The sequence below is a fragment of the Catharus ustulatus genome, chromosome 5 (genome assembly GCF_009819885.2).
Source record: "Catharus ustulatus isolate bCatUst1 chromosome 5, bCatUst1.pri.v2, whole genome shotgun sequence".
NCBI classification, from domain to species: domain Eukaryota; kingdom Metazoa; phylum Chordata; class Aves; order Passeriformes; family Turdidae; genus Catharus; species Catharus ustulatus.
In genome coordinates this window covers 14,150,035-14,161,612 of record NC_046225.1, presented here as the reverse complement: position 1 = coordinate 14,161,612, position 11,578 = coordinate 14,150,035, and the positions used below count along the sequence as shown (strand labels likewise).

The 11,578-nt window shown below is 39.9% G+C and overlaps 1 protein-coding gene across 3 annotated transcripts; it reads left to right on the top strand.

The window, feature by feature from the left end:
• The first annotated feature begins 2,228 nt into the window (after nt 1-2,228).
• Nucleotides 2,229-10,507, top strand: MMAA (metabolism of cobalamin associated A). Of its 3 annotated transcripts, none has more exons than XM_042779235.1 (7): nt 2,229-2,313; nt 2,889-3,364; nt 4,480-4,602; nt 5,662-5,832; nt 6,121-6,206; nt 6,558-6,707; nt 7,997-10,507. In XM_042779235.1, exons 2-7 carry the CDS (start codon nt 2,944-2,946, stop codon nt 8,282-8,284), a joined length of 1,239 nt encoding a protein of 412 aa, XP_042635169.1. In that variant the 5' UTR covers nt 2,229-2,313; nt 2,889-2,943; the 3' UTR covers nt 8,285-10,507. The 3 variants fall into 3 exon arrangements, with proteins under 3 accessions (XP_042635169.1, XP_042635172.1, XP_042635171.1); XM_042779238.1 differs by lacking the exon at nt 2,229-2,313 and adding an exon at nt 2,391-2,642; XM_042779237.1 differs by lacking the exon at nt 2,229-2,313 and adding an exon at nt 2,391-2,654.
• Nucleotides 10,508-11,578: the final 1,071 nt, after the last annotated feature.

Here is an 11,578-nt window from a genome sequence, read left to right as displayed (position 1 = left end):
GTGAAAAGTTACAGAAGGATCTTTTTCTATTCTTTTGCAATGAACTGGATTTGGTTGCACATTTTGCCTAAATATTTGTGCTTCTGTATGCTTTTAGCTTGTGGCACAATATTTATAACACTTTACAGGTTTTTGATTTAGTATTGGCTCAGAAGGAAGACTATTTCATGAGTTACCAGCAGTACCCTTTTCTTTAACAAATAAAGGGAGAAATTCACAGCAAGGAGGTTAAAACAGAAAATTTTCTTAAATCTTGGACAAGTTTGCAGACTGATGGAATAACTATGGGGTGTGCATTTTTATTCTTCTGACACCCTTGGGGAAAAGAAGCAAAGAGAACACAGAATATGAGTTAAATGTGAAATAAAAAAAAAAAACAAATCCACAAACACGCTTCCCCACCCCAAACTTGAAAGATAATTTTCAAGAAAAAGGAGAAACAGAGTCTGATGTGGAAAGCTACTGAATTACCTTCTTGAATAGTTCAGCAACAGTGTTAAGTACAGTAATGGTGAATGGCTAAAGAATACAGAAGCTAAGAGAAATCTGTATGTTGGAGAACAGAAAGCATAAATACAGCGAGTCTGACCAAAATTTATTGGACTGTGTATAATAACAAGCAAAAACCCCTCTCTTCAGTTGCATATATTAAAAGACCATAAGAGAAACACATGAACATTGTATAGTATGGCAGGATGTAGATTAAGAAGATTCTAGATAGGATCCAGCCTCTGAGGGAATACTTTGCCTATTTGGCATGAATGAGGTTAGAGTAAAAGAAAATCAGAGATGGTAGAAGAGCGCATAGTTCTAGGAGACCTATATAATCTCTGATATATGAAATAGTATTAAAAGAAAGGGTGTATATAATTGACAAGGTAATGAGAAGTCTTCCTCTCCTATCTGGCATTTGGAGACTGTAGGCTCTGACTGGTGAAAATCAAACATGTTGAGTAACAGAGCTGGGGGGGAAGTGGAACAAAAATGAAGATGACTTGAGCAGTTTGGAGTTCCAGACCTCACTGCTGTGCAAAGTCTTGACAACAGTTCTTGCAGGAAGATGACTCTAAAGCACATTCATGCCTGTTTGTGACCGTATCAGAGTGGCAGTAGAGCTGATGGGCTGTGTAAAAGAGCAGCAGTTTTGTTCTGAACTGCTGAGTGCACACTTTAATCTCACTCCTATTATTCCAGTCCACAAGGTCATCATAGAGAACTGAACAATCCCCTCTCCTCTTCAGCATTGATGAAATGTGCAATTTTGCACACCTCATCGAAGTCACTGACAAAAGTATCCAAGTTGGGAGAACATAAAGGGGCATAACTGAACTGAACATAAACTGAAGGATCAATTAAGCAGTGGTAGAATGTTTTTTGTTGTTGTTTCTGCTGTTATTAAAATAATAGTGGGGATGTGCTACCTAGGTGTAAGCACAGCACTTGAAACAGAGAGCCTTAGAAAACTTGTTAGTGAAGAGATTAGACTGATCCATGCTAACTCTGAATAAAGACCTGGTTAAACAGAAAGACCTCACAAGGCTATTTTCAAATTTAATTTCTTGACTCTTTGTGTTGTGATTTCATCCCATGCCGATAGGGACACAAAATTGCATGTTTTCTTAGCCCTGAAGTGTTCAGTTGTCTGTGTATCATCATCTTCTGGACCAGAATAACAGCAGTGAGATTAAATCGTGCATTCAGAACAAAACTTTTGCTGTTTAATAGTCTGTCATTTTCTCTGCCCATGTGACGACACTGTGAAAAAACCTTTGCAGCACTGGGAGCAGCTCAGTCAGTGGATTCTGTGCATTTACATTTATTGGAAACAGATCTGTGTACCTTAACAAGAAGACGGGCAGAAAAAGGGCGGTGAGGTGACTGGAGGAGTAAGAAGTAACAAAACAAAAAAAAATCCGACCTCACAATAAACAAACGTGATTTAATTAGCACATGTGGCGATTTAAGCATTTCTTCTCCCTTCCTTGTGTATGAAACGAAGTGGAAGAACTAGTAAATCGCGTGCACGGATTCAGAGTGACTATTTCTAAACCAGGAGAGAAATGATTTGAAACAGGCTTCAGTGTAAGGCCAGGGCAGGGAGGGTGTGAGCCCATGGAATGGGGGAATGGCCACACCGGAGCCTTGCGGCCTTGGCCCCTCGCTCGGGCAAGGGCAAGGGCAATGGCAATGGCAGGGTCACTCCTCGCCCTTCGGCTCCCTCACCCCGGCCCTGCTCGTCCCTTTCCCTGCGGGACACCGGGTTCCGGCTCAGCCTAAGGGCGTCACTTCCCGGGGCGGAGCGGGGCGGCTCCGGTAGGTGCCGGCAATGGGGGCAGTGCCGGGCATGGCGGGCGGGCAGCGGCGGTGGCCGGGCCCTCACGGCCGGGCTGGGGCGGAGCGGGAGCGGGGCTGGGGCCGCCCGGGCGGCTCCTCCTGTTCGTCTCTGAATGTTTCGTGTCTGACCTCTCCTCACTGCCCTTTCTTCCCTCTTTCTCATGGAAATAAGTGCACATATGCCCTCAGCGTGAATAATTGTTAAAAACAGCCCCAAAATAGCCCTTCAAACTGAGTATACCGCCATTTCCATAAGCTTAAGGATTGATTGTCCCTGGATTTGTAGTGCGCTGTGTGTGCTCTCAGAGGTTTATTTGAAAGTACTTGTTTTTGATATTTTCATTCTATGAAGTATGATAATAAAGAGATGCTGTGCTTTTGATTCTATAGCTTGTTTTTATTGTATCTGTTTAACGGGAAAAGAGGATGGTTATTTTTAATTCGAGGCAGTAGGTACGGATAAAAGCTGATGATCACGGGTGTACATAAGTTTAATTTATGTATGCACTCACAAGTGCACTGAAGAAAGTAAAAATGCTTTTCCTTCTCTTTAGGGTGTCGGCAAACAAGTGATCTGACAACTCTGGTACTTTTTAAATTCCAAACAAGATGAAGTTCCCTTCTCTGCTGCTGAGATTCCCTCGTTGTTATTTCTCCAGAAGAACTTACTTTGTGAACTTTCCCTTCGCTTCCCGAGCAGATTTCCTGGGCGTTGAATCTCTCGTGCCAGCACACCGCTGTCATACAAAATGGATTTGTTCCTCAAATGGTTTGAGGAGAGAGCTGTGCCAGCAAGCAGCCCCGGAGCAGCAAGCAGAGGGACTTTCTGACCGGGAGCAGAGACTTGTAGACAGACTTTACCATGGGCTAATCCAGGGTCACAGAGCCTGTTTAGCTGAATCCATTACACTTATAGAATCAACTCAGAGTAGGAAGAAGAAAGTAGCCCAGGTGCTCCTTCAGAAGGTATTATCCTACCACAGGGAACAAGAACATTTAAATCAAGGAAAGCCACTTGCCTTTAGAGTGGGTTAGTCCTTTTATGTCTTGTCTAGTAGTTGCTTACCTGTAATTACTGTCCTCACCTTTTATTATCCCTGTTGTTTGTGGTCTATAGTCTTGGACTGTTATTTTTTTTGTGTTTTGTAACCAATCTAGATTGCTTCTGTTGTCCAGTGGAATTATGACTTGAGATGAAAAATGCTTTAGAAATTATCATTCCTTCTTGAGAGTTATTTGGGGTGGGTTTTGTAACCACTATAAGGTTGAACTTTAGTTAGTTTGCAAATTGATGCAGATGTTATCTACACTTAGGGAAACATGTAGTCAAGCAGACCTGGTCTTTTCCAAAAGGTGTTTTCTTCCTGAATCCCTTTTTTAGACTACAGAAGGAAAAACATGAACCTTCCTGTTTTATGGCCCTCTGTTAAGCAGCCTGCTTTTCAGCTGAAGTAGACTTGAACCTACTTCTCTTGGAAGCTGTAAAATATTTTTCCCTTACAAAGAGGTGGACTGCTAACATGTGTCATGCCCAGCTGTCATCTCTCCTGTCTGTACAAAGGTAGTAAGAACAAGAACTGGGACATGGGAGTGAGAAAAGTTTGGTGCTAATCTTAGTTTGTAAGCTTTGACATGCAAATAAATGGCCTCTTTTTTTATTTTTATTTTTTTAAAAAAATGAACAGCTCTTTAAGATAAGGGGTTGCTTTTCCTTTTGGATTGTTTATTTTATAGCAAATCTGGAAAATCCAGTTCTAATATTTAACATTTTGAAAGTTCTGAAGGGTAAGTCATACAGTATAAGTAATTTTATTTGGAGGGGAGGAAATAGATGTGAATAAACCCAATATTATGTTGGTGTCAATAGGATGAGGGGTTGTGAATGCTGCTATGTTGCCAAACTCCTATTTTGTTTTGGCATAGTTTTTATTTGCTTTTGTTGGGATGCTGTGTTAAAGTAAAAATTGTTATCAACTTAGATATTGATGGTATTATGAGATGTATTCTTTGGCATAGTTTTTATTTGCTTTTGTTGGGATGCTGTGTTAAAGTAAAAATTGTTATCAACTTAGATATTGATGGTATTGTGAGATGTATTCTTTATTTGACTAACAAATTTTTTTTCTTCCCAATGTGATTATTTAGGGTTGTCCGGTCCTCCTGGTGCTGGAAAATCAACTTTCATAGAATGTTTTGGGAAAATGCTTACGGAAAGAAAACACAAAGTGGCTGTGTTGGCTGTAGACCCTTCCTCTAGTACTAGTGGTGGTGAGTGTGAATTAAATTTTGAGTCAAGTTTCTAATACCTTTTAAACTACAGAAGTATCTCATTGGGCCAAGTGGAAGAAAATTTGGTGCCTGTAACAGTAAAATATAAAATAACTCAAGTTTTCATGTGATATTGGGAAATTGGGAAATATTGGGAAATTGGGAAATAGGTACCACTTTCAGTTTTCCTATTTTCCAGTGTTCAAATATTGCCTTACATTTTTTTTTTCTAAATTTGAATTTTTTGAAGTTGTGCAGGATTACTGATGACAGGCTGTGATCTGTAAATCTCCAAAAATATTGCAGGGAAATTACAAGCTGATCATGCCTGATTCGTGGCATCTCTGACATAAATAATACAATCTTGATTTTTACCATTTTGTAAGGGGCAGCTGCCAAGCAGCACCATTAATTTTCCCAGCTTTTGTGCTGTTAGAGGTGTGCAACTATTTATAAAGAAAATAACTAGAGCATTGCAGTGATACGGAGCTGAGACAGACTGTGTTGTTGAATGCATGCCTTCAGGATGCATCAGTAGAACAGCAAAATGTGACAGCAAGACTGCACCAGTTGAAAGAGTTGAGCATCTCTCATCTTTTGGAGTGTGCATTGAGTGTGTAGATCTTGCTGAATCTGATTTGCAGTTTGAGTATAAGGAAGGCAGGGACACCTGTCAGCTCTCTTAAAACAAAACATTCAGCATCAGGGCGTGTCAGAATCATAATGTAGAGGTTTGTCGCTTTGGACAGGAGGAAACGAGAATTGGCTGCATGGCCTGAAGTGTATAGGCTTCCAAAAGCCATTCAGGAGTTGTAGAATTCATTCTGACCTAGCACAGATTCTTTGTTTGGTAGCAGTCAGGTCTGCCTGTCGGGCCTTTCCAGCTTCTGAGTAGAAAAAATAAGGTGGTAGCTTAGTCTTGAGCAGCTATGACTGGGATATTCTTTATTTTACTGACTTTGTACAAGAGATCTGTCTGACCTCACTCATTTATTGGTGGGGGGGAGGGGGGAAGGGAGAGTTTGTCTGTGTTGCACTCTTGAAATAATGTAACGTTAGGTTCCCTACTGGGTGATAAAACACGGATGACTGAGTTGTCAAGAGACATGAACGCATACATCAGGCCATCTCCAACCAGTGGGACACTGGGAGGTGTCACAAGGACCACAAATGAAGCCATTCTGCTCTGCGAAGGAGGAGGCTATGATGTTGTTCTGGTGGAAACAGTAGGTATGTGCTTAGGGTTTGCTTTGTCCTCTTCTGATATGAAAATATGCTGTGCTAGTAATTGCATGCTTCCTGCCTTGATTTTGCCCATGTTTTCCTGCATGGTCACTGGCTGAACATGAATGCTTATTCTGTCTTATTTTCCAGTCCTTTATGTCTTTTACTAAACTGATGTGATTCCTGTTGTCTTTGTTTTATTTGTGGGGCAGTGCTGGGATCTGTCACAATTACTGTCATTAATGTCACTGAACATTTTTAGTACATGGTAAATTCTGAATTTAATTGTTTTAGGTGTGGGCCAGTCAGAATTTGCCGTGGCTGATATGGTTGATATGTTTATATTACTGCTACCACCTGCAGGTGGAGATGAATTACAGGTATTTTTCATTTTCTCTTGTTGGTTACTACCTGGGACTAGAAAGAGAATCTTAAGTTCAGCAGGTAGTATCTATGCAGAAAGTCTGTATCAATAGTGTTTTGTCCATTATACTGTTAAGTATTTTCAGTATCATCCACTTACTGCACAGTTAAGCTCCCTTTTCAATTTTAAAAGTATTAGGATGTAAACTTTTCATACACCATGGCTTAACTGTGACATGTTTGCTAGCTATATATATTTTTAGGGAGAAAACTAGAAACTACCAAAGCATTTTGACTTGCATTTTGTGATGAATCAGCAGGTCACAACCCCTCTGGGTACTCCTGATTTCTATCCCTGTTGCATTTAGGGCATCAAACGGGGCATCATTGAGATGGCAGATCTGGTTGCTATCAATAAGGCTGACGGTGATTTAGTTGTGCCTGCCCGCAGAATCCAGGCTGAGTATGTCAGTGCTATGAAGCTGCTTCGCAAGCGTTCAAAGATTTGGAGGCCAAAGGTTTGTGGAGTTCCCTGTGTTTTGTGGGGCTCTTTGGGTCTGGGTTGGTTTTATGTGGGTTTTGGTGATGTGTTTGGGGATTTTTTTGTATTTTTACCCCCCAGAAAACGTGCTGAATGAGTTAAGATTGGTATCTTTTCATCTAGCTGTCCTAGTCTCCCTGGACGTTCTTTAAAAATTGCAGTTGGTTGTTTAGTCTCAGTGTGCTGAAGAGGTGATTGCTGCTGTCTGTGCTTCACCTCTGATCTCAAGGTGTGTCACATGAAACACTGCAAAGTCAGTCCTGCTCCCCAGGACTTCTGCCCTGAGCTACAATCTCTGCACTAGCAGACCTGTTACTGACATCAGGAGTGGTGCAAACTTTACTTGCTTTTTGTAAACTGTGCATATTGAAAAATGTCCCTTAATCTACTTTTCCCTCCATTGTAACTCTGAAGCCTGTGATTATCTTTTTCCTTTCACTAGTTCACCTGTTTTCCTTTATTGCTTTAATTTTTTTTTTTTTAGTTTCTCACGTGATGAAAATGGCTAGATAATTGGAATTCTCATCCTGTGGGTCTTCAGTTTTAATACTGTATTTTATCTACTAAAAGGTTTTGGTGTATTTTAAGGAGAAAATTCAGTACTAATTTTTAGTATGTGTATATAGAATACGCACACATACACTCACTTCCTTTATAAAAAAACTATCTCTAAAGGAGGTTTGTTCTACCCTGGTATTGAAATTGACCCACTAAGCTGAGTTTAGATCAGCTGGGCTGCCTGAGGATTAGCCTTTCTTTTGTGGAAAAGGAGAGAAGCTTTTTTTAAAAAAAGTACAGGCTGTTCAATTTGAAAGACTGTGCTGGATGTCTGAAATATTGGTGAAATTAATTCCTGGTCTGGAAAACAAAATGAAAAAAATAGCCAAAAGATGTTGTTTCTGGTATATTTTAAGTGCAAAAGAATAGCTACCAGAATGTGCACTTAACTCTACATTTAAGTAAAAGATCGATAATGTACCTTTTAGCTGAAGGACTTACTAAAAAAGATTCTTATACGAAGCAGCTAGACAAATATTCCAAGTAGTATGGATCTCAGGGTGTACTTCTAGCTAGTAGAATCTCAAATTTTTTTGGGGGGTGGAGCTGGGGAGGAAGGCACAGTAATGCTTAGAGCCTCATGAAGCAAGTATTGAAGGAAGCTTCCCTCACACATTTCTTAATTTCCATGCAATCTACCTGATCCAGTAATGGAAGCCTCAAGGGCAGCAGCTGACTTGGCTCTAACAATTCCTCTGGATCCAACAGGTAATGCGCGTCTCCGCCAAAACCGGGGAGGGGATCTCGGATATGTGGGATAAAATGACCGAGTTCCGTGACCTCATGCTCACAAGCGGTGAGCTGCTTGCCAAACGACGGAAACAGCAGAAAGTGTGGATGTGGAACCTCATCCAGGAAAACATGCTGGAGCATTTCCGGAGCCACCTGGCAGTCAAGGATAAGATCCCACTTCTGGAAGAAAAAGTTCTTAGAGGAGTCTTGTCTCCTGGGCTGGCAGCAGACCTGCTGCTGAAGGCATTCAAAGATGGTCTCTAAGCATTGTTTTCAACCCTGTTCTTGATAAGTGCTTTATGTAAACATGAACATTAAAGACACTTTTTCTATGTGTGGATTCAGATGTTTTGCTGCAGCAGACATGCATAGAAAACCTCTCCAGTACTCTGCAAAAGAATTCTGTTGGATTCTGTATACGCAGTGATCATGATAAATCTAAACATACACTAAGAGATTACTACACACTGGATTGGGAAAAAAATAAATTTCCAAATCTTTTATTTTTACAGGCTGTAGATCTGTTGATAAAAACTGGATGCCCATGTAAAATGATTGGGTTTGGGAGGGCAGGGAGTGAGGTTTGTGATGGTATAGAGTTTGATTCTGGTTTAGGGTCATCTCAGAGCAGTTGACACTGCAGCTTTCTGTTCTAATGTAGCAGCAGCTGTTGCCAGAATGGATTGCATTTTCTTTCCTCACCTTGAGTGACAGCGAGAACATTGGACTGCCTGACAGCACCAGACCACAGCCTTAGTTTTAAATAAATTGTATGCATATAAATAGAACATAGTGGTGTTTGGTGCCTCTTTGGAAGCTGTAGTTAGTTATTACACACTGTACAGTAGGAGAAGGGAATTTTAACCATCCCAGTTTCAAAATAGATGTTTTATCTAGAAGCAAAATGTAGTTAGGCTTTTTTTTTTACATACTGACATCAGATGGAACGAATGTTACCCATGATGTTTTACTAGGAAATGTCTTTATTCTAGAATAATTTATCTCTAAAAATAATGTTTTGTAGTTTTCTAATCTGACTTACATTTTTTGGATTTGAACAAAATGCCAGTTGTGTTTGGTGTTTATCTCTAGCAGAAGACAGGACTGCACTTTTATTTTTTATTTTCCCTTGAGAAAAATCTAGAGGAAACATTTTCCTGATCCGTGATCTAGAAAGCAGAGCTCATCTGGTAACCACTAAATGTGAAGGATAAGGTGGAAAACTGCTGATTTTTGCAGACCTGACAGTAAAATCAGTTAAACAGGAGAATTTGTGAGTCTGTTGGTGCTTAGATAAATTAATTTTTAAAGAAATATATTGGAAGTGATGATTTTCACAGTTTTGATTTTCTGGACATATACCTAAAAGGTATGGTGACTTTAGCTTGATTTCACCTGTTTGGCTTCTGGCAACCCAACTCCAGTATAGTAGTGAGTTGGGTTACTTAAATCCTCTTTTTACCTTCATGGTGTTTTTTTTTTAATTTATTTTTTTTTCCCTCAAAGTATTTTTTTCTCTTTTCCCCTTGTCCCGGTTGTTATATCATGTTCCCAAATTTTGCCCCCTAGGCACTGTTTGCAGTGAAACACTAAGGAAAGGCATTGTGGTGTTTTTGGGGACCATGCAGCTGAGGCATTTCTTTGGGGTAGCTGGTGTTAGTGGTTTCCACCACGTAAACTGTCAGACTTGAGCACTGACCTCTTCCTCCTGTTTATTAATCCCTGCTTTGGGATTGCTGCAGTTACAAAGAAGCAGCTGAAGAATGCATGGAGTGGCAGAAGCACAGTGACTTTGTTATAACCATGATGAATTTTTATTTAAACAACCTCACTGGATATGACAGAGTGCTCCAAACCAAAATCAACGTCTTGTGTCCTTTGAGTCCTTTCAGCTTTAAATACTGACTGTATTTCATGGTACCTTGTAGAAGAAATGACAGGTGGGAAATGAATTAATGAGAGCAACAACATTTTAACTGGTGTGTTCTCAACTTTTTGATAGTCCCTTTGTTTCAGGTGGCAGTTTTTGAGGTGACCCCATTTGTGTTTATCTGTTAGATCAAACCCTTACTATGGTCATTATTTCTTCTTCTGTCAGGGACTGCTGTTTTCCTTGGCTGTTATACATGAGCTGCCAAGCAAGTAAAACAGAACCTGCAACTTTGTTTAAATGACATCCTGCTCAAGCAGAATATGTTTTACAGCTTCTTCAGTACTTGTTTTCTGGATGCAGATTTGCTGATCCACTCAAGCTATGGGCTATCATTATTTTCTCATTTTGTTGCTTCTTTTATAGTATTGTAAATTTACAAATGAACTCTTAGCAGAAGTGCAATGGCTTAAACAGGCATTTTCCTCTTAAAGCAGAGCATTAAATGAAAATCTAATTTGCCTTTTTTATGTGTTCAGTCATGCCTCATGCTTCAGTAGATGGAGAAATATCCTTATATTGAGAGGAGTCTTTGGAAATGAAACAGTAAATGAGAATCCCTGTTTTGTTTTTCAGTGATTCCCCTACCAAACTGAAAAGCTGTCCTGTGCAAACTGTGAACTGAACCTTCCATGCAGTAATGAATAGTTTGGTTTTTTTACACTGTAAAATTTTGCTGTGATACATTTTGGAGTCAACTGCAGCTCAATTAATTGTGCAGTGTTCTCGTGGGCTGGGCAGATGCATTGTCTTCAGAAGGACTGCAGAACTTCAGCTGGTCAGCTACAACTCTGTAAACAATCCACTGTGTCCCAAGATAGGGAAGAATGTTTCCAATTCATCATTTTTAGCTCTGTGGGATTAACTTGGCTAAAATGCATTAAAATACTGTTATTTGAGTAAACAGGCTTCTGAAAAAAGATAGTAAATAAATCTGTTGAGTAGGATGTTGACATATTCTTAGTTTCTGGAGTTGTCAAGCTGCTCTCATGTTAACACTTAAACCCACAACTACTGCAGAATAGTTTGGGAAAATAATATAACTTCATGTGAAGCCAATAGCAAATTTATAGCTGGAGGTATGACAGACTGTTAGACAAATGAGTATAGGAGGTAAGAATAAACGGTTCAGATACACAAAGTTGTTTCCTACAAAGTCTTGCAGTTGTCTGTAAGTGTGAAACTTTTTTCCCCAGGTCCCTGTGTAATAGATACTGCTGGTGTTTCACAGCTGGAAGAAACACGTGTGGTGAGATCAAGTGATTTACCCAGGACTCTGAAACAGGTCAGAGAGTGTAAGGGTTACAGTTCAATAGTCTTTACTCTGAGCCCCACATATATTTACAGCCATGTTACTTAAGGTTGAAAAAATGCTCTTAGCAAGTTCATGCTCTTAGTGTGACTTATTCCTTTCATATCTAATCTCTCTGCTTTCAGTGACAGGACCCAGTGACCCCTTCTTGACTACTGTTCTGTTGTAATGTCCTGCTTTAAGTAATAAAAAACTTTCCTTTGATATCTAATCTGCCCTTGCCTTCTGTAAATGCATTACTTCCTGTTGTGCATACTGCTTCAGCCTTTAAGTTCTCCTCACATATATTGCTTATTTGTGAATCTGCAAAGTGTTG